This window comes from Monodelphis domestica, chromosome 4, assembly GCF_027887165.1.
Source record: "Monodelphis domestica isolate mMonDom1 chromosome 4, mMonDom1.pri, whole genome shotgun sequence".
NCBI lineage: Eukaryota > Metazoa > Chordata > Mammalia > Didelphimorphia > Didelphidae > Monodelphis > Monodelphis domestica.
The window spans coordinates 57,150,269-57,172,137 of record NC_077230.1 but is presented as its reverse complement, the minus strand read 5'-3'; the positions used below and the strand labels follow the sequence as shown (position 1 = coordinate 57,172,137).

The 21,869-nt window shown below is 34.8% G+C and overlaps 1 protein-coding gene across 3 annotated transcripts in view; it reads right to left on the bottom strand.

The window, feature by feature from the left end:
• The window catches only part of TBC1D23 (TBC1 domain family member 23), a 43,460-nt gene that overhangs the window by 6,828 nt on the left and 14,763 nt on the right, over positions 1-21,869 (bottom strand). For all 3 annotated transcript variants that reach the window (XM_056793390.1, XM_056793388.1, XM_056793389.1), the window contains exons 9-17: positions 21,676-21,768; positions 20,761-20,931; positions 15,481-15,523; positions 13,174-13,283; positions 11,488-11,630; positions 9,097-9,141; positions 5,791-5,879; positions 4,797-4,932; positions 3,556-3,750 (exon numbers count right to left, since the gene is read on the bottom strand). In XM_056793390.1, the coding sequence (XP_056649368.1) occupies positions 3,556-3,750; positions 4,797-4,932; positions 5,791-5,879; positions 9,097-9,141; positions 11,488-11,630; positions 13,174-13,283; positions 15,481-15,523; positions 20,761-20,931; positions 21,676-21,768 (1,025 nt within the window). The remainder of the gene's footprint in view (positions 1-3,555; positions 3,751-4,796; positions 4,933-5,790; positions 5,880-9,096; positions 9,142-11,487; positions 11,631-13,173; positions 13,284-15,480; positions 15,524-20,760; positions 20,932-21,675; positions 21,769-21,869) is intronic.

Here is a 21,869-nt window from a genome sequence, read left to right as displayed (position 1 = left end):
CTCTCCTTCCTCCCTTTTTTTGTTCCCTCTCCTCCTACCCCCCTTGGTTTTCCCTTCTCCCTTACCCCGTTGGATAAGATAAAATTCAAGATCCCAATGGATCTGGATGCTCTTCCCTCTCAGAGTTGATTTCACTGAGAGTAAGGTTTAAGTAAAAACTCTCTTCCTCTCCATCTTATAGAATTCTTCCCTTCCCCTTCCCATGTGTATCTTTGTGTGAGAAAGATTATTCTATTTAGTTTTTTTTTTCCTGTTTCTTGGAGTATATCTTAGTACAATCAACGATTCCCCCCTCCATTTTTCTTTCTATCACCTCCTTTCTCCATAACTTCTTGATCCCCCAAACTTTCCCTATGTGTGATTCTTCTTACTACTCTAATGATGCATACAATTTTTGAAGGTTACACATTACATTTTCCCCACATATTAATATATATATATAAATTGATATAAATGTAGTCCTTATAGAAGAGAGTTTGAATAAAAGAAAAAGATAACATTTTTCTCCTTTTCCCTTTCCTTCATATTTACCTTTTCATGTTTCTCTTGCTCTGTGTTTGGATATCAAACTTTCCACAGAGCTCTGGTCTTTTCTTTACAAAAGTTTGGAAATCTTGTATTTTGTTGAATCCCCATACTTTCCTCAGGAAGTATATAGTCAGTTTTGATGGATAGCTGATTCTTGGTTGAAGACCCAGCTCTCCTGCTTTTCTGAATATCATGTTCCATGCCTTAAGGTCGTTCAGAGTGGAAATTGCTAGGTCCTTTGTGACCCTGATTGGTGTTCCTTTATATTTAAATTGTCTTTTTCTGGCTTCTTGTAAGATTTTTTCTTTTGCTTGGAAGCTTTGGGATTTGGCAATTACATTCCTGGGAGTTGTCTTTTGGGGATTTAGTCTAGAGGGTGTTCTGTGAAGTCTTTCAATGAATCTTTTGTCCCCTTTTTCTAGGATCTCTGGGCAGTTTTCTTTGATGATATCATGTATTATGATATCAAGATTACTGTTTATCTCTGGTTTTTCGGGCAGACTAATGATTCTCAAGTTGTCTCTCCTTTCTCTGTTTTCCAGGTCTGTCACCTTGTCAGTGAGATATTTTATGTTGTCTTCTAATTCTTTAGTGTTTTGATTTTGCTTCATTAATTCTTGCTTATTTGCAAGATTATTGTCTTCCAGTTGCCTGATTCTGACCTTTAAAGACTGGTTTTCCTTTTCAGTTTGGTCTGACCTGTTTTTTGAGGCTTGGAGCTGTTTCTGCATTTGCATATTTTGGTCTCTCATATTGCTGAGTTCCTTTTGCATTGTTTCCCATTTTTCCTGCCAGAAGGCTTCTATCTTTTTGATAATTCCAGATTTAAATTCCTCAAGAGTTTGTGGAGAATTTCCATTTCCTTTGGAAGGTTTTGGAGCATTTGTTTGTGTTTCCTCTTCTATATCCTCTGTATTTTGCATTTTTGCTCCATAAAATGTGTCCAAAGTCACCCCCTTCTTCTTGCTTTTCTTGGTATTTGGAGGCTTTTGCCCTTCTGTACTGTTTGCCATCTCTGAGTGAGGAGGACTGGCTCTTAGTGTATCTGTCTGATGGTCCGAGGCTTTTGCCCCAGGCAAATTGTCCGTTCTCTGTAGCTGCACTGTCTTCCCGGGAAAGCCCAGGGTCTGCCCTCCCCTGCCTGCTGGCGTTTCAGGTGTTACTGCTCTCAATTCCCTCCAGTTGCTTCTCTGCTGCCTTACTTCCACGCTCTGAGCCTGGTACAGCACGGTCCGCAAGGTACCTTAGTGCCTTTGCCAGCCCTGAGGTTTCTGTCCTTTCAGAAGACCCTGCACTCTAAGGGGGGAGGGGTCCTGGCCTCCCTGAGCTCTGAGGGCTCCTGATGGGATTAGGTTCAACTAGGTTGGTCTGGATGTGCCCCGAAGCAAAATCCTCCGCTGCTTCCCTGCCCCCCCAAGACTGGCCCAGGTTACTTTCAAGGTGCGCCCTTTAGAGCAACTCCTTTGCAGGCCCCAAGGTTTCTGTCCTTTCAGAAGACCCTGCACTCTGAGGGGGTAGGGGTCCTGGCCTCCCTGAACTCTGAGGGCTCCTGATAAGATTAGGTTCGGCTGGGTTGGACTGGATGTGCCCCGAAGCAAAAAACTCCGGTGAGACTCAGATGGAGCCCCCCATCTCTCTCTGTTTCCCTGCATGTGTTGGACACCCGCGAGACTGGCTCGGGTTGCTTTCAAGGTGAGCCCTTCAGAACAGCCGGCCCTGAGGCCCTTTTGCTGGCCCTGATGTTCCCGCTGCTGCCGTGGGCTCAGCACTCTGGGTTGGGGGGGGAAGGGGTCCTGGGACCTTCCTTCTGCCTTCCTCTTAGACCTGAGTGATCTAGGATTCCGGCTTTTGGGGGGGCGTACCTTTTGATCTGAGTCCAGGAGGAGGGTTCCCCGGCTCTGTCCTGTTGTTAGGTTTGAATTTCAGACCCCTAGGAGCATTCAGTTTGTGATCGGTAAGGAAGGGTTTTCAGAGGTCTGAACTTTTGCTGCCTCTAAGCCACCATCTTGACTGTAAGTCACTGGCTAGGACTTATTGTGGGGGCTTGAGGCTGCTAGTGCAGCTAAAAAAAGGGAAGTCTCTTCTTGGCAGCCAATTATCAGAACAGAGAATTAAAATATAATCTCTATTAATCTAATATCTATTCTTATTCTTATAAAGATATATTTCTTACTTTATCTATTCCTAAATGATTAATTCTTTACTGAGTCTATAGGCAACTGGATCCTAAAGCAAACGGTTATATTAGTTTAACTTAGCTGCTAGATCTGGCCAACAACTAGGACTTTTACTAAATAAGTCATGTTTTATCCATTCAGTGAGTATCCACTGATTGGGCAATAGCTGGACAGACTGTGGTATAACAATGTAATGAATAATATTGTGCCAGTGGAGAGAGTTCAGGTCTCTGAGACAAGAGGTCCTAGGTTCAAATGCAACCTCAGATACTCCCTAGCTGGGTGACCCTGGGCAAATCACTTAATTCAAGTTGCCAATCTCTGACTGCTCTTCTGCCCTGAAACTGATACTGAGTATCAATTTGAAGACAAAAGGTAAGGGTTTAAAAAAAAAAGAAGTTCGTAGGAACTAATACAAAATAGAACCTAGAAAAAAAATTTCCATAATTGCCACATCATATGTAAGATAGTAATACTAAAAGACATCAGAACTCATAAATGCAGTGATCAATCTTGATTGATCAGGATAGCAGGATAGGAAAGAATTGAATAAATAAGCTGCTGTTCCTTTTAAAATGTACAACTCTCCAGACACTGATTTTTATAATTGCTCCCTTAAGTATCTAATGAGCAAATAAAGTTCTTTGGCACATAAGAAATATAATGGAATCCTAAAGTCTACAAACAACTCTGTATCATGGATTAATTTGTTAGAACATATTTGTATCAGTAGTTGTTATTGAAGAAGGAGAGAAAAGCAGGGAGATAGGAAAATAAATACTGATTATTCAAATACTTTATTGAACCAATTTAAAATAATAATTTGTTTGATAATCATATGTCCTCTTACCTTTCAATTGCCAAAATTTCTATCCCTGAAGTACTGCTGTTTCCATACTTGAAGGTAATTAGCTCAGGGTGCTTCTTCTTGGATGTGATTTTAACTACAGAATTTAGTGCTTGCCGAGACTGTATGTAAGCCAATCCTTTTCGTGAAGCAATTTCCCTTAAGCAGTACATGTGTGTTGCAGTAACCAAAAGATGGCTTAAAAGGAAAAAAAAATAACCAAGTATTAGAAAAAATACAGTTTTCATAAATTATACCAAAGCAGATGCGAAAAAGCTTCCCTTTTGCTAATACACTCGTAAAATCTAGGTGAGATTAGTTCTGCATTAGCCAGATTATCACATAAGGTAATATATATTACAAAAACTACATTGTAATTCCTGTCTCCTTAATTTTTTAAATTGATGTTCAGCTACTACTGGTTATTGCTATAAAAAAACTGGACCCAGTATAACATGCAAACCTATGAAAATAAAACCTATTAATTATGCTACAGCTAAAACAGAACTCTTTATTCATAAAGATAAAAATAGAAATGTATCTTATCCACAAGTACACATAAAAAAATATAGTCTATTTTCTGAAACCTTTAAATGATAACTGGTGAACTAATCATGCATAGTTCATAGGTAAAGATATTATTTTCTGCTAGATTATACTTTATATCACTCTTTATTTCTGACTCAGGGAATTAGGATCTCACTATGGCAGTATCAAAGGAAGACTATCATTTAATACACTCTGGCATGATATCAAAAAAGCCAGTGAGGACCACAAATTACACCAAGTTTCCTTCCATGACTGAAAGGAATGCAGTTTTGTTTATTTTTTTATTTAGGTCCCCAAATCATCAGTGTTTATAGAGCAATGATTAATAACTCTCTGGCTCAATTAGCCCTCTGATTGTTTTAAGCCCTTATCTTCTGTCTTAGAATCAATACAGAGTATTGGATCCAAGGCAGAATAATGGTAAGGGCTAGGCAATGGGGGTTAATTGATTTGCCCAGGGTCACACAGACCAATTCACTTTTGATGTATTTATAAAATACCATGAGCAATTTAAAAAATATGATACAGATATTGCAAAAGTTGATGAAAGTTATGGCATTTTGATTTACACAATAAAATTGTTATGGATTTAGGCATTTTTTAACCCACTTCTCATAATTATGAGTATATAATATCATACTAACATTGACAAATTTCATTTTATTTCAGAACAAAAAAAACTCTTGAAGAAATACCTAGGAAACATGTGTCCATTTTCTTTTACTTCGTTGCAAGGAAAATGATGCTTGATGTCTGGCTTATTTATCCAGGTTTGAATGTTCACAACCTCTTTCCGGTCATCATCTGACATTGAGGAACTATCAATTTCATCTATAAAAAATTAAAATTATTACACAAATGGAGATCATGCCTCATATAGATAGGCAACATGATATAGTAGGAAAAGCACTGAGCTTAGAATTATGAGAAAACTGGATTCAATTCCATGCTGCCATTTATAAACTATGTAACCCTGGGAAAGTTACTTAAGCTCTCTGAGCCTCAGTTTACTCATCAGTAAAATAGAGATATCATCTTTAGTTCATAGCTCATAGGCTATTCTGAGGATCAAATGAACTAATGGGAAATAAAATATTTTGTTAAAAACCATAATAGTATGATAAAAATGTGAGCTTTTATTATCATGAACAGTGGGTCCATTTATTTTAGCTAAATTTTATTATCTCCTTGACACCTACTAGATTGCTCAGAGCAAAGTTCAGATGTTTTCATGCAAAGAATAGTTTTGTGCCTTTTCTTTTTGTATTCCCAGTGCCTGGCACTTAGAAGTACTTAATAAATGTTTACTAACTGACTGGGTAGGTCTCTGATGTTTACTGAATTGAAAAAAACTGAGAAGAGTAAAACTAAGATGTTGATGAATAGCTACAAAAGGAAAGAAACAGAAACAAAGAATTGTAAAAAGCAGCACCTCTACCTTGTGGCTCTTTATAGTAACCACTGCTTTGGGCACACATGGTGGCAAAACCTTTTGCTATCAATCTGTTGGCTAGAAGAAATAAAGTTCCCAACCTCTGAATCATATTATGCCTATTAATAAACATATTATGCAAGATTTTCCTACATATTATAAAGTACAGGGCTACAATTTTGACACATCATATGTGGATAATGACATCTAAAGAATCCCACAACAAAAAGGAGTATTCTACAGATAATTGGCTGTACCTGTGTCATATTCTTCTTCATCCCCAATGCTGAATACAGGCTTCACACCACGGTAGGGCTTGCCCACTCTGTCACTGCTACTCACATGTCTATAATTATTGGAATGTGAGAAAGAAAACAGTTTTAAGATAACCATCATGCAATTTCCCCCAAGCACCATTTTAACATGCAAGCAAATACGAATATTATGCACCCAAGAAGAGCCCATAGTTTCAGAAAAGCTATGTTGAAAGTAGATAAGCCAACTATGTTAGTAAAAGTGGAGTACAGGATTTCTTTGCTAGACTAGATGTTCTTAAAGCTGTAAGAATGAAATTTAAAGGAGTTAAACATTCCTCCTAAATGCAATTCCCAGGATTCAGACAATGGAACAAAAGGTTCAAAAGACAACAAAACCAACTGGGCGTTTTTTCTTTCTAAAAGAGGACAGTCAGAGGATTTTGGGAAACTGATTTTATTTTCTCTTTAAACTTTTTTTAATGGACATAAAAAAACTATGAAGACTAAGGTTTTCTCTCAAAACATCTCAGGTTCCAACCCCATAATTTTTTTTTTAAGACAAATAAATGTTGTATACACAACCCAGATGTGTATGTAAGTTACCTCTGAATTGTATGTTTGTGAATATACCTGTTAATATCAATATCTCTGTAAACCATGAAAATAAAGTGAAAACACATCATCAATAATATATCACTCCACATTCATGAGGAAGCTGCATCACATTTTTAGAATAAAAACCAGAAAGATCATTTATTGTCAATGCTTGCTCTACATTTCAAACTATCTTATTTTTGCAAGATGTTCTTATATAGAAAAATTTGAATCATTCTGATCTTCAATTAGTTTTCTTAATTGGGTATGGGTAAATTCTCTAATGAGCATCCTAAATGAAGATCTAAATAGAAATCCATTCCTCTAGTCCCTTAATTTCTCTAAAGAGACTGACATTTTAGATCATATACTATATATACACATACACCCCCCCCCCATGTAAGTAGTTTTAGAATTGTTCCAAATATGGCCAGATATTCACCAAACCTGAGCTTATGTTATAATAACATTCCAAGGAGAACAGAAACAGTTTTAGACTCACTGGCTTCATCTCCCAGGGCTAATGTAACAGCTTTCTCAACCACACCCTGAGGACTTAATACAATCTCCACACATGGGAGTGGAGGAAGCGATCGCTTCTCAGCATACCTAAACTAGTGTCCTTCCAAAGAGGCTTGTAGTTTATTATCAGATTCCATACCATAGACTATGAATACTAGATTAAAATTTTCCTGTGAACTACAAAATAGGTTGTTTAAAATATATGTTATAAAGCTGGAATTTAAGGCAATCAAATAATCTAGAAATTAAAACAAACCTGCCTCCATATTGCCCAGTAAATTTATCAAAGTAGAACACAAATCAGCAAAATAGCTTCAGGGATAAAATCTAATTGTAGGAACATAAGGCTTAGAGCTAGAAGAGACCTTAGAGATTATCTAGTACCATCTCCTCATTTTTTAGATTAGGAAACTGTGGGCCTGAAAGACTAAGTGACTTGCTCATAGTCACATGACTCTGGGCCACATGAATAATAAGCACAGACATAGGATTTAAACTAAGGTCCTTGATTCCAAACCAGGACTTCCACTATACCATACTGTTTTAAGGCATTTAAAACTTTCTTTCTTTTTTTAAATCTCTCTCTCTCTGTCTCTCTCTATCTCTGTGCCTGTCTGTCTGTCTCTCTCTTTCTCAGCATTAATATCCAGTACTGGCTCCAAAGCAGAAAGGTGGTAAGGGCTAAACCATTTGGGTTAAATGACTTGCCCATGGTCACATAGCTAGGAAGAATCTGAGTTCAGATTTGAATTTAGAACCTCTACCCTCCAGGTCTGGCTCTCTATTCACTGAGCAACCTAGCTGCCTCCTAATTTTCTTTTAAGCCATTATGATTTAGAAAAAAAAGGAATGGGATATTTACATGAGTGACAATCAAAAAATAAACATAAGTAACAGTGACAATCTGAAAGCAAATTGTTAATTTGGACTATCAAAATATGTTTTTGCCAAGAAAAAAATAGAACACTTTGGGTAAACTTCAAAGATTTCAGCTATTATTAATTTTTGATTCTTAAAAATGCTAGTTATAATTACTGAAATTTCATAGAAAGGCCTTAAAAAACACATGCCAAAGGAAAAAAAAAAACAGAAAAACCAACCCCCAAAACTGATTTTTAACTCAGTATCTTTACAGAAGAATTTTTCATTAATTTCACTAAAGATAGAAAAAAATAACTCCTGTTTTCACTTCATCTAAATTCTATTTTGCTCAAACTCTTAAGATTTGTGATAGTTTCTCTATGATAATAATATGTTAATTAGGCCTCTCTATTGGAAAAAAATAACAGACAAAAAAAGGTTATAATTTGGATGATAAATTAGGTTAGAACTTGGAAGGAATGAAGATCAGCTAAATAAAATAACTAAAACAATCATTTGATAATAGGAAAAAAATAGAGATGATTATATTTTGGGGAGAATGTCTTTAGGAATAAAAAAACTAACCAATTATACAGTTAAAAAGAAGTGATTTCTCTAGGAAAAGATCTGGGTAAGAATCTCAGAATTATCTTGTACTGGCACTATGCCAGAACAGCTTTAAATGTGAAGTTTAAGCAAGGCGATTAGGAGATTAGCTTCCAAACAGAATGTTTCCAGAAAAGAAGCCAATTCTCTGCTTACATTCACATAAGTGGTCAGCTTTATTATTTAATAAAGGTTAATATTTCTAGAAAAGTATATATAGTATATAATATAATGGAAATGGGAGGGGGGAAAATCAGGCAAAGGCAGAAACAAATCTACATGCTATTTATTTTCTCTACTAGAACTAGGTAAAAGGTTAGACAAAGTCTCTTTCAACTGTATGAGGTTTTAAGCTTTTAAGAGATTGGGATCTCTCTCTCTCTGATGGCATATATAATCACACTGGAGTATTGAGTCTTGAATGAAAATTTTCATGAAAAATTAATTCTTCAAGAAAAGGTAGAATAAAAGGAAGTAGATTGAATCAAACCAAAGGAGCATGCATAAAGTAAAAAATGGAAAGCACCAAGCTAAAAATACAGCCCAAAGAGCAGCACTAGACAAATAAAAAGCAAAATGAAAAGAGGCTTCTGAAAAATGTAGCTTTTTTAATTGCTACCTGTAATCTCAGGACACATCAATGTAACTAATGCTTGCAAACAGGGTGAATCGTGCCAAAAGACAAGCATGGCTTATAGTTGGACTCTTCTACCCATGGCTTACCGCTCTGTACTTGTTTTGTCTGGCCAAGGAAGATTGAAAGACATTCTATAGTAAATTAAGGCAGAGGACAGAACAAAACAATTATAAAAAAATTAAAATCTATATATGTTTTAAGTGATCAATTTTTCCAACACATATCGTCACATGAAGAAATCATTATGAAGAAATTTTTATATTCTCAAGTACTAAGCACAGGAAAGTATGATTGGGTGGGGATGGGCGAGTGGGGAGAGGAGCAAGAGGGGAGGTAACATATTTATTTAAGACAAACCACACCACCAGAGTTTTGACCAACACAAACACACAGAAGGTAGCAATTACATTCCTACACCTAAGAGTACACAAAGAACTTGTGGTGAACTAACTTTGTCATATAACTAGACCCTTGAGAATAAAAGAACCACCATGAGACCCATTTCTTAAATAGCTAGATCTGATCATATAATCATAATATAATCCATTACTCCACATGTATGGATAATTTATTTTTTATTAACAAAAGTAAACCCATAGTATTAACTTCTATTTACATTTATTGCAGAAAAAGTACAAATTTCTATGAAATGCCAATTTTTTTCTTTCATATTTTTTTCTTTTTAAACCCATACCTTCCATCTTATAATCAATACTGTGTATTGGTTCCAAGGTAAAAGAGTGGTAAGGGTTAGGCAATCGGGGTTAAATGACTCATCCAGCATTACATAGCTGGGAAGTGTCTGAGGCCACATTTGAACTCAGGACCTCCTGTCCCTAGACCTTGCTCTCAATCCACTGAGCCACCCAGCTGTCCCCCCACCCCCAATTTCTAATATTCCGTTATATGTCACCGATTTCAACCATCCCTGGACATTGAAAGCAAAACTTAATGATTTATTGTCTATTTTCAAGAGAAAGGATGCTTAGAAACAAATCCTCATTTTTTCTTTCACTTCAGTAATTTTTACATATAAAACCCATGCCCATCATTTGGGGAATATCATTGAAGAAAGGATGGCTGAGAGAGATTCAGAGAAACACAGTAAGAATTATATACATTAATCCAGACCAAAATAAACAGGAGAGCAGTTTACATGATGACAACAATATGAAGAAAGCTAACAAACCTCACAACTATAATCAAAGCAAGAAACAATAGTGGCTTTAACGAGACTGATAATGGAATATGCCTTCTACCTTTTTACTAAGAGGTGCTGGATTAGAGATGTAGATTAACACATACATTCTCAGAAATGCAAAATGTGCTGATCTGTTTTTTTGGACTAAATGTCCAAAAGGTAGTGCTAGAGAAGCAAAAACAGGCTATCAATAAAATAAATTTTAAATGAAAAGAAAAAAATGCAAGAGACAAAAGTTTTGTTGTTTAGTTAAATATATGTATTTTTAGAAAAGAAGTATTATTTTTAAGAAATTTATTCCAAAAAAATTTTTTAAGGAGCAACATCCTCTACCTTACCTTCTGATTCAAAGTTATATGACTTCATATTTATAAAGCAGCTAGTTAAGCACACTTAAAGACAAGTTTCTAACAGCAATGTACTTTATAGGTAACAAAAATTGAAGAAAATAGTTGAGTGACAAAGTTGGGAGAGAGACTTTACTTTCTCCCACTCCAGTTATCTATAATTATTTAAATTCTGTAAAAAAAGTTTTATGAAAAATTAAACTCACAAATTGCAAAGAATAGGCCTGTGTTTTGTTTTTAAGCAAGGCAAAAACTTTATAGTCTAGGTTACAAATCTTGGGTGAAATGGAAAGGGGGAGGGGGATTTAGATAAAGAGTAGGCAAAGACATTTATTTCCCCAAAGGCCAGGCATCTTCTGTTGTGTATAAGACACTGAGAAAATATTCACTACATGTAGTGAATATGCACATATAGTATTAGTAGGTATTATTTTCTGAATGAATAAATGGTACACCAGCTATCTACCCTATTTTCAGGTTTTAAAAGAATGTAAGATACAAGATTTTCTAGTTCTTTCCTGTATTGTACAGTGAGTATCTCATGTTAATTTCTGTTCTTGGTGCTAATGGGGATGAACTTTGAGCCAAAATTTATTCCGTGAAATAATATGTGGAACTTAATGGAATATGATTATTTAACAAAAATGTATTTAAACAACTTTTCTGGAATATCTTTTTTGACTAAGGTATATACATACCAATTACAGGTTATAGATCATAGATATAACTTTGGAAGGAACTTGAGAGGTAATCCAATCCAACTCCCTCACTTTAAATATCAGTAAACGGAGGCCTAGTAAAGTTAATTTAAGTGTGCTAAAATTAAATCATAAACTTAGTAAACAGCAGAGCTGAGATCTGAACTCCAAATCTAGCACATTTCCTATTGCACAATGCTCCTACCTTAACCTTAAATTCTATAAACTCACCTGTCTACTGGAGTGGATGTATTCTCAATAAAACTGATAACTTTTTCTTTGACATTCACAGATTTTGTCTTTAAAGCAACAGTCATTTTGTTAACCAGTGACTTCATTCCTCGACCATCACTTGAACCATTAGGAGAATCACCCTGTAAGAAAAGAATTGATCTAAGGATTAATTGTCCCTAAAACATAAAAGCAGACAAAACTCATGACGAAGTTATGCAGGTATAAACTTTTTTTCTTTTAAAAATATTTTTTCCAATCACATGTAGAGATTATTTTTAACCTTTAAAAAATTTGAGTTCCAAATTTGCTCCTTCCTTCCCATCTTCCCTATAAAATAGGTTATAGGCATAAACTCCTTAAGAGTGGAAGACAATAGTTCAAGTTTTGACTTCTAGTCTCTCTAAACTGCAGAATTTTTAAAAAAGTGAGACTACTAACATGGCAAATGCTTTTTTTTTTACATATTTCTATCACATATGTTCTTGCTTATTTAACTATTTTCTCTTCTTTAAAAATTAAATATATGGACATAATGAAAATGTCTGATTTCAATGGCTAAACCCCCAAATTCATCAAATTATCAGTAAAAACAATCCCCTCAGACTCAAGTTCTTTCTGATTTGCGAATGTTTTGAAGTAGCTTCAGTAAGAATTTTTATTATACACACACATACATGTAAATATATACAGTATGTTCTGCCCTATCATTAACCTTTTATTTTTAGATAGTTGTTAAAGCAAAAGGTTAGAGGCCTTCTATTAGGTCTTTTATCTGTATTTCTCAAATTAGGAGCTAGGATGCTCAAAAGGGCTGTGCATTAGAAAAGCAGGTGAAGATAAGAGATAAGAGCTACTCAGCTCTGAAAAGATGCAGAGTATTGATAGCAGAAAACTGTAAAGCATTTGAATAAGGTGAGTCAGCCTTTCTTCCCAATCTATTGATTTATTTAAAATGGGTTATTTATATAAAATGGGTTATTGGCCCTTCAATAACCAAATCATTAAACTACAAATAAATTCATTAAAGTTATCCTTGATTGACAGGAGGCATCATCCACTTACTAAATGGTTTCTTTAATTTATGAAATAGTTAAAAACTAAATTGGGCTAAGACTAAGATAGCCCTAAAAAAAAGGAACTAGTGGCAAAGAAATTCACTGGTGTTTACAGTTTACAGTTCTACTTTGGTAGATAATCATGCATTAAAACCTGAGAATCTTCAGTCTTAGAGAAGAATATAATCATATTAAAAATAATGTTTTCAGCCTAATGGAATTTTTAGGAAAAGTAAGACATATAAGTCAGACAAACATCTGAAACTTTTCTTCAATTAAAGGTAATGACTAAAACAAACTAAGAATATATCTGTTCTAAATAAGACTTTTATTAAAACATACGTGTGGGGGCAGGTGGGTCATTTAGTGAACAAGACACCCAGGAGACTTGGGTTCAAACCTGGCCTCAGATGCTTCCTAGCTCTGTGACCCAGGGCAAGTCATTTAATCCAAATTGCTTAAATCTTATTGCTCTTTTGTCTTAGAAGTGATACTTAGTATTAAGGAGGTACAGGTTTAAAAACAAATAGCCAACCATGAAAACGACTTAATGAATTGGTTAATATTTGTTCCCCCTTTCTAGACATTCTTCTAGTTTTGGCAAAGCAATCTGTGTATATATACTTACATCAACAGAGGAATTTATACTACTCCTGGAGCCTGAGGTGCTAGCAATCCAGTGGCCATATCCGTTTTCTGGTCCATCCACATTTATGTCTGCTAAGTGCTGCTGGAGTGCTTATGGAAAAACAAGAAATAAAAACTGAGACATCAAAACTTTTTAGACAGTCATTATATAACTAATATTATACAAAATTGGTTCCTTCTTCAGCAGGAAACAGTAAAATAGTATGGCCCACAGTAAAAGGCCATAATCTAAAGAAAGCCTCTTCTTCCCATTAACTTCTTATCCTTGAGACATACAGGAAATAAGAGTGGTTTTAACATAACTTTGGTAAGTTTTACATTTCCCCTTTTCAGTTCTTTTAAGTTATCCATTGGTAATCTCAACTACAATATTATTTTATAGTCCAACATAAAAAAAAATCATGGGACAGCTTTTGCTGCTTTTCTTTGCAAAAGAAAATGTCAAGTCAGCTTTTCGTATAATGACTTAGCACCATTCAAAGTTAATTATTTAAAAAAAGAAAGATATTCATTTCCAATCAAAGCAAAGATTAGTAGGAAAAATAATTTGGCAAAAACTCAGCTCCATTCTATAGAACAATATACAAATGTTCAAAATATAAAAGAGTAGTGTTAATGAACATTTTTATTTAGTCATACAAGTTAATGATGAAAATAATTACTAGATCCAGGACCAATGTCTTTATAAAATACTTACCATAACCACCACATTGATCTAGCTATGAGTCACTGGCTTATCAGTGAACACACTGTGCAAGAGAAAATGATAAGCCATGCTAATATAGAGAGATTTTTTTATCTACTATTTTCTGTCAACTTACCAAGATCCTGAGCCAATTAGAGAAAATAAACTTCATTGTATTATGAAAAGGAATCCATGACTACTACCTGTTCTCTTTAGCATCCATAGGAATTGGTTATTATTACTAATTAAGGCTTATGGATCAACATTTTTCATAATCATTCTCTCTTCCTGATAAGACGAAGGTAATATGTCAATTCTCATTTAACTTTTAGATGTTATGTTAAAGTTTCATGAATTCTCAAAATCAGATAGCTATACATCCTGAAACAACTCTAACCAATTATTTTAGAATCTCAGGAAGCAAGCTAACAGCTTAGAGATATGAATATATCCAGTTTATTTAAACAGTTTCTCATCAGATATGAATTGATAGATGAATAGTTTAGAATTGAACAAAAAACTTTAAGATATCATTTAGCCAAACTCCTAATCTGACTGAGAACCACCAAGACTGGGGAACTGAACCACCCAAGGTAACAATGATGAGAATGCTGAGACTGGAATTTAGATTTCCCAATTCCGAGTTCAGGATTCTTTGACTATACCAGAAGATCTAAAAGGGCCAAGGGCTTTAAAAGCAGTTATCTCAAGAACAAGATTTTGTCCCTAAGGTTAAAAAAAAAAAGACTAATTTTTTCTTTCAAAATTTTGTCCTTTGTCTCTGGGATGACAAAGATATTAAGAGCTAAAGGCACTCTACCTCTCCAGAGAAGGTAGACTATGATTTCTGAGGCTTATACTTTCTTTTCTCTATCAAATATGTAATCAAGTCTTAGGGAAAGACATTTGGCATATTATGTACAATAAAATGTGAAATATTACCATTAATAATAATGAATACATATGCCAGTAAGGGGATCTAGTAGGTAATACAAAAGCATATATATGCATATACAATTATTTTTAGTTTAGAAAGTATAGTACTTTTTTCTGTAACAGTTACCTTTCTATAATTGTGTCTACATTAATATAATTATGAAATTAATTTGCAATGCTAAAATACACAATTGATGGTGACAGGAAGCTAGCCAAGAAAATTACTAATGGCAGGAGAGAACAAGACTGAGATTAAAATAAAACTGTAGACAACACATATATATATAGCTCATAGGTAACTGCAAGAACTTTACAATACAAATAAGGTCAATTAGCTATAGCTGTTTACGAAATTTAGTGTATTATTTCCCCCTGTGCTCCCATATCTTCTTCATAAATATAAATGACAAAAACTAATGTCTGCTTTGTATGTGTCTTGTATATACCTATATATTAATCTCCTGCACTGGAATGAAAACTCCTTGAAAGAAGGAACTATTTCACTTCTTTCTATTCTCAACACTTAGCACTATCTGGCAAAAATAGTAAGCATTTAATAAACATTCAATTGATTGATTAAATTTTCCACCTAAAATTATTTCTGCTGTCACCCCAAGGTATCCTCCTAGCAATGCCAGAGGTAAAGAAATAAAATTATAAACTTACCCATAAATCCTCCACTGGCAATGCTGACATATTCTTTGTTTTTCTGTCATAGGAAATAAATATGCAATGATTTTAAAATTCCCCAGTTTTCAAAATGTTGATGATGTTGGTTACAACTTATATTTCTGGAAACATAATCTAATATTTTTGTTTCATCCTTTTAAAAAAGCATCCAAAAGGCTATACACAAAACTACCAAATTTCTTCCTGAAATTCACAACTTTAGCACAAAGGCTCAGAAATCTGTCTTGAGGGTTCATTCCCTTCTACCCTGCTTCCTCCACTAAAAACAGTTACCTCCTAAAAGGTTAAATAATAGTTCAACATAAACAAAGCTATGATATAAAATACGCCACAGAATCACAATGATGAACAGAAACAACTAAAATGAAATTCTTCCGTGTTTTTAAAAAACCTTTAAAAATACTTTTAAAGAGGGCACAGTATGAACTCAAACCATACAAAATAATTTAATCTCCCCAAATTTCCCTCTAATTGCTAAAGTATGACAACACCAGAACATTTGTTAAACAGGATAACAGGTCACAGAAAAGAGAATAAATATGAGGAAAATGGCCTGGAGCCCTCATATAGTTACTGTGCATCTTACTCTAACCTTCTTTAAGTTAAAGAACTCAGTCCTCTAATCTCTTCCATATAATGCTTCAATCATTTTCTGATTCTACCCTCTCATCATTTCTACACTTTATTGAATCTGAGACCTCAGGAATGTAGCTACTTCCTTTCTCCTGATAGTGTGCTCACTATCTCTAGAGAAGCTCTTCTATGACCTCATCCATATTCTCCCCAGAAGACCCACTTGCAAGTGAGAAAATATCCACTAGGTCTTTTAAGAATTTTTTAAAAATTGTAAACATAATGACTTCAGTAAAAACAACCAAATAAACATACTAACCAAGAAGTAAAAATTTATACAAAACTTCCACTCTTTAGGAAGGCAAAAAACTAATAAAGAACAAACAAGCAAAGAAAATACATGTTCTGGGGCAGCCTTGAAGCTTCCCTAGGTTCCAACTCTTTAACCTTTATTTCCTTTCTTTTTTTTTTCAACTAACCATATCAAGTGTAGATACACTTAAAATCTCACTGATTCTGTTTTGCCATTATTTCAAACAGTTGCTTTTTTTATTTCATTGTGTTATTTCATAGTTCTTTTCTAGGGTAAAATAAATATTTTTTATGTTTTTGAAGACAGAATAGAATCAATAGGTTGAAAGGAAATTATCAGTTTTGTGATTCTTATGAAATATTAACATACTGCTTTCTAAAATGTTTGTACCAGGCTATAGTCCCAATAAAAATATACCAGGATATTGTGAATTTTAGATTTTCTTCACCCCGATTAAATCTTTAAAATCCTAACAAAGAGAAATGTCTACACCTCTACTTAAGGATTAAGTGTTGAGAAGGATGGCCTATGACAGACATGTGCTAGAAAGTGACAAATCAGAAACAACTGACAGACCCCCTGGGCTGTCCTAAATCAAGCATAAGCTACCATTGGTACATGTGAGAATGCAGGAAGTGATGTAAAAAACGGTTTGTTTATATATATATATATATATATATATATATATATATATATATATATATATATATATATATATATATATGTACGTATATATTGCGTCACTTCCTCTCTCTGAGCTCTTTTCGTGGAGAGGTGGCTCTTTTTGGACGGCGGAGGAGTTGAGCTCGGGGTCTCTCTCTCGGAGATGTTGGTTTCGACTAGCGGTTTGGCTCGTGGCAGTGTTTTGGTGTCTTGGCATCTTCCCTGAGCTCTCTGAGTTTAGACTGATTCCTTTTTTTTTTCCTTTACCTTTCCTAAAACGCTATCCTCCTAGGAGGCCCCTCATCTCAGAGGATCAGAAGATCTCTGAACTCCCCTTAGCTCAGGCTAGGTCAGAGAAATCTTATACCCTTTTCCCTCTTCTTCTTAATTCCTTCCCTCTATATTAATTAAAACATCATAAAATTCCCAAACTGACTTGAATATTTTTATTGGGATTTGAAATTAATCCCTGGTGACCATAAGGATAATATATTAGTCAAAAAACCCTAAATTTACCCCTTACAATATATAGCCTTGTCAACATTGAATTTTGTTGTTTTCTTCGGATCTTTGCCTTTCTAATAAATATAAGTTATCTAGTAAGTGAATTAAATTCCATTTGTCACTATTAAGGAGTCTGCATCTTTTTATGTTGTTATTAACAATTTGTATCTCTTCTATTATAGAATGTATGGTCACATCTTTAACCACCTCCTTTTTTCATTATATATTTCCTGGATATATTTTTGCCCTTCATATGCAAATGATTATTGATAATATATTGCAGTCTAGCTGTCTCTGCTCTACCCCCCTCCCCTTCCCCCCATGCATCTCTCCACTGCCTTTTGGGCTATAAAAAATCTGACTATTTGGAGGAAACTGTGTTTATCCACAATCCAGAACTACAATAAACAGAATAAATGATAGAATGATGTCATTGTTAAAAAGAGGAATTTGAAGGTCAGAAATCACTGAAAGTATTGCAATTTCCCAAATGCAATTTAGTCTACTTTCTCTTTCTCTTATTCAATTCTGAACTAGGCTTATTGTCTCTATGCAGTGATTACTCAACATGATAAAATAAATTCAATGGGCTACTTTTCAAAATGCTGTCTGAACATAATCTCAACAGGATTCTTCATCCATTTAGTTTTTCCCTGTGATACTTTTATATTGTTAGTCCAATATCTTTTGGGTAGTCATCGACTACCCAAAAGTCACTAAGGAGGCCCAAGCAGTTACTTTGGATTTCTTGCAATAAACAGTGTCAATAGAGACAAACACACAGACGCAGACAGACAAACATATACGAGTTTTGCAACTATCATGGAGGATATCCTCCACAGAGTACAAATGGAAAAGGGTTTCCTTGAAGAATTTGAATTCATCCAGATGTACTTGTTTATGGTTGAAGTCACAGATGTGTGTTTTCCTATATATACACTCTAGAAATAGTTTCCTACCTCACAACTCTCCTTAAAGATCTCTTTAAGGTTATCAGTGATCTCAACTACTAATTTTAATTGCTTTTCTCAGTTCTCACCCCTTTTGACAATTCTGAAGCATGACACTACTCATCTCTCCTCTCTCTGTTTTGAGATTTTCCTGTCTTGGCCTCCCTAATACTGTTCTCTACTGGTTCTCTTCATGGTTTATCAGGTTCCTTCCACTCCTCTTTTCTACTGCCCTTGACGCTATTCTCTTATCTCTATGTCCTTTCTCTTGGCTGTCTCACATACTATCATGATCTCAAATGGCAATTTAAAAAATCTATGCATCCAAATTTCTTCTCTTTTGAGCTCTGGTTCTTTATTTCTACCTACCTACTACATACTGCACAAATGCATCCTACCACATCCAAATTAGAAGTCACCTTCCCTCCACAATTTATCCTCACTACTAACTTCATTTTTTCTCTCACTGGAACCACATCTTCCCAGTTACTTAAGTTTGGAGCCTCAAAGTATGCCCTTCCTCTTAATCCCTACCTCTATACAGCTGCCAAGTCCTATTTAATCTACTTTTATAAAATATCTTGTGTCTGTCCTTTTGTTGGCCACTAACAATGGCACCATGCTAGTCCAGGTCCTCATCAATTCTCACTAGTACTCTAGTAAGACAGCCTTCTAACTTGTTTCACTGTTTCCAGTCTCTCTTCTCACCAGTATAGCCTGCATTTAAATGACAATTTAATTTTTTCAATGAATTCCTTTACTCAAAAATCCCCAGAGCCTCTCTATCAGCTTTATATTAAAATTCAAAAACATTTTGGTTTTTACATGTTGAGACCATGAAGTCTGGTTCCACCACACACTTCAGGGATTATTTCACAGTATCCAATCCATACAAATTGCATCTTATCAAATTATATCACTAGTTTCTTTTGTATTTCATCCACATATTCACCAATGTCATCCCCCAAATCTGGAATGCATTCTCTTTATATCTTCATTTGTTAAGATCGTTTTTCCTTCAAGGTCCAACTCAAGGTGCTTATATGAAGAATCCCATCCTTGATATCCTCAGTAGAAAGCAATCCCTTCCTAATCAATTTTTCCTTTTTTTTAAACCCTTACCTTCCATCTGAGAATCAATACTGTGCCTTGGGGTTCTAAAGCAGAAGAGTGGTAAGGGCTAGGCAATGGGGGTCAAGTGACTTGCCCAAGGTCACACAGCAATTAAGTGTCTGAGGCCACATTTGAACCCAGGACCTCCTATCTCTCTGGGCCTGGCTCTCAATCCACTCAGCCACTCACCCAATGAATTTTTCTTGAAGTACTTTGCCCCTCTCATTTGTTTTTATCACAGTCAATTTCAAGTCTTTTTTTGGCCTAAATCCTGTTTCCTTCTCTCTTAGAATGTAAGCTTCTCGAGGGTAGGGACTGTGTAACTGCCATCTTTGTATCACCAAATTGTAATGACTAGATAGCACAGTGGAGGGAGCGCTGAGCTGGGAGTTGGGGAGATATATGTTCCAATTTGGCCTCAAACATTTACTAGCTGTGTAACTCTGGGCAAGGTACTTAACCTCTCAGTCTCAATTTTATTATCTGTAAAATGGTGACAATAAAAGCACCTACCTTCCAGGTTGTTCTAAAGGTCAAATCAAATAATGCATGGAAAACACTTTGCAAATCTTAAAGCATAAATGCTAGATGTCATGAGTTGTTATTGTTAATATCATTATTATGTACTGTGTCCATGCTGATGATTCTTAATCTATGTATCCTATCCCAAACTCTCTGCTCATCTCCAATTTCATATATACAATTGCCTTTCAGATATCTCAAACTGCTTATCCAAAAGACATCCTAAAGCTCCACATAAAACTCATGATTTTTCCCCTTAAAGGATCCCCTACCCCTACATTTTCCCTTTTACTATAGACACCACCATTATCCCAGTCCCTCAGGAACACAATATAGGAGTCATCCTGGATTCCTCACCACCACTATCTTTTACCCACCTTTTCGAAGCTATTGCCAAGGCCTATTGATTTCACATTTGCAACATCATATAGATAGATATAAATATAGAGACACACCACGTACACACAACATTAGAAGGGAAATAGTCCATATATTTTCATTTATCCATAAGCAGAAAATGTCTACCAGGCATATATTTTTTACAGCATTCACTTTCCATCTGAAATCAGTGGTCAAGAGAAAATGCTTGCTCAGATACAGTCATTTACATAAACATACCTGTAAAAAGTGTGCAAGCACCATGTTCATATACATGTCTTCTTCTTCTCTGCCACTTCCCATGAAACAGAGGTGCTCTCCTCCTGCAACTGAACCAGACTCAATAGACTGCTTCTGGGCTTCTAGCAGATACTTTACTGATTGTGCAAATTCTGATGGATTCTGAAGCATCTGAAGGGGGAGGAAAAGATAAATCCTGCCAAGCTGATTTTTCATACTTCTTTCAAAAAAGTTATATCTATTTTGCTATCACAGAATGTCAGCATTTTTTTAAAAAGCCAGCAGGAAAGGGAAATAAGTAAAAAACATTTTAACTGAAGAATTTCTCTCTCTTATCAGTTTTGATATATACTAAAGTGTTCAATGAAACAGTATGGAAGATGAATGGCAGCATATGGATAATGAACATGTAAATGCAGATATAATAGCTACTACATAACAAAGCAAAACACTTCTTTAGAAAATCCAGAGTTGACTAATATAGGATACCGGACTATAGTCAAAGATAGTCCAACCAAAAACAATATCATATTTGCACTTTCTGACTGTCTGCTAATAGCCAAACAGGCTCAGAATTGTAATTAAATATTTCTCAGTTACTATTTGAAATGAGCATTCATATTTAAATTTACTTTAAAACTATTATTTTCAGAATTTCTTACTCAAGTATATGAATTTTCTCCTAGGAATAGTTTATCCTTTTTAGTGGAAATACTGTGGAAATACTTAATGCTACAACTTATACGACATTTCTAGAAATTAAGAATTTTAAAATAATAATAATTATTATTATAATAATGATAACGAGACTACCTAGCCACTAATAGGATTATCGTATTCCTTGCTTATAGACTATAAGGGAAAAAAACAGTATTGTTCCTTACTTTGCTTATTTTAATCAGAACTTATACTAACCAAATCTGAATCTAAGTGAAAAGCTGTTGATAAATGCCCAGCATTGTACTGTTCCGCAGGCCTGCAATCCACCACAAAGAATCGAACTCCTTCCTATGAGGAAAACAACATCTGACATGTTAGAATTCTCAGAAGTAAAAGTTTTATTGTGAAACTCATATTCAGTAAACTGAATTCAGAAACTGATCAAAGCA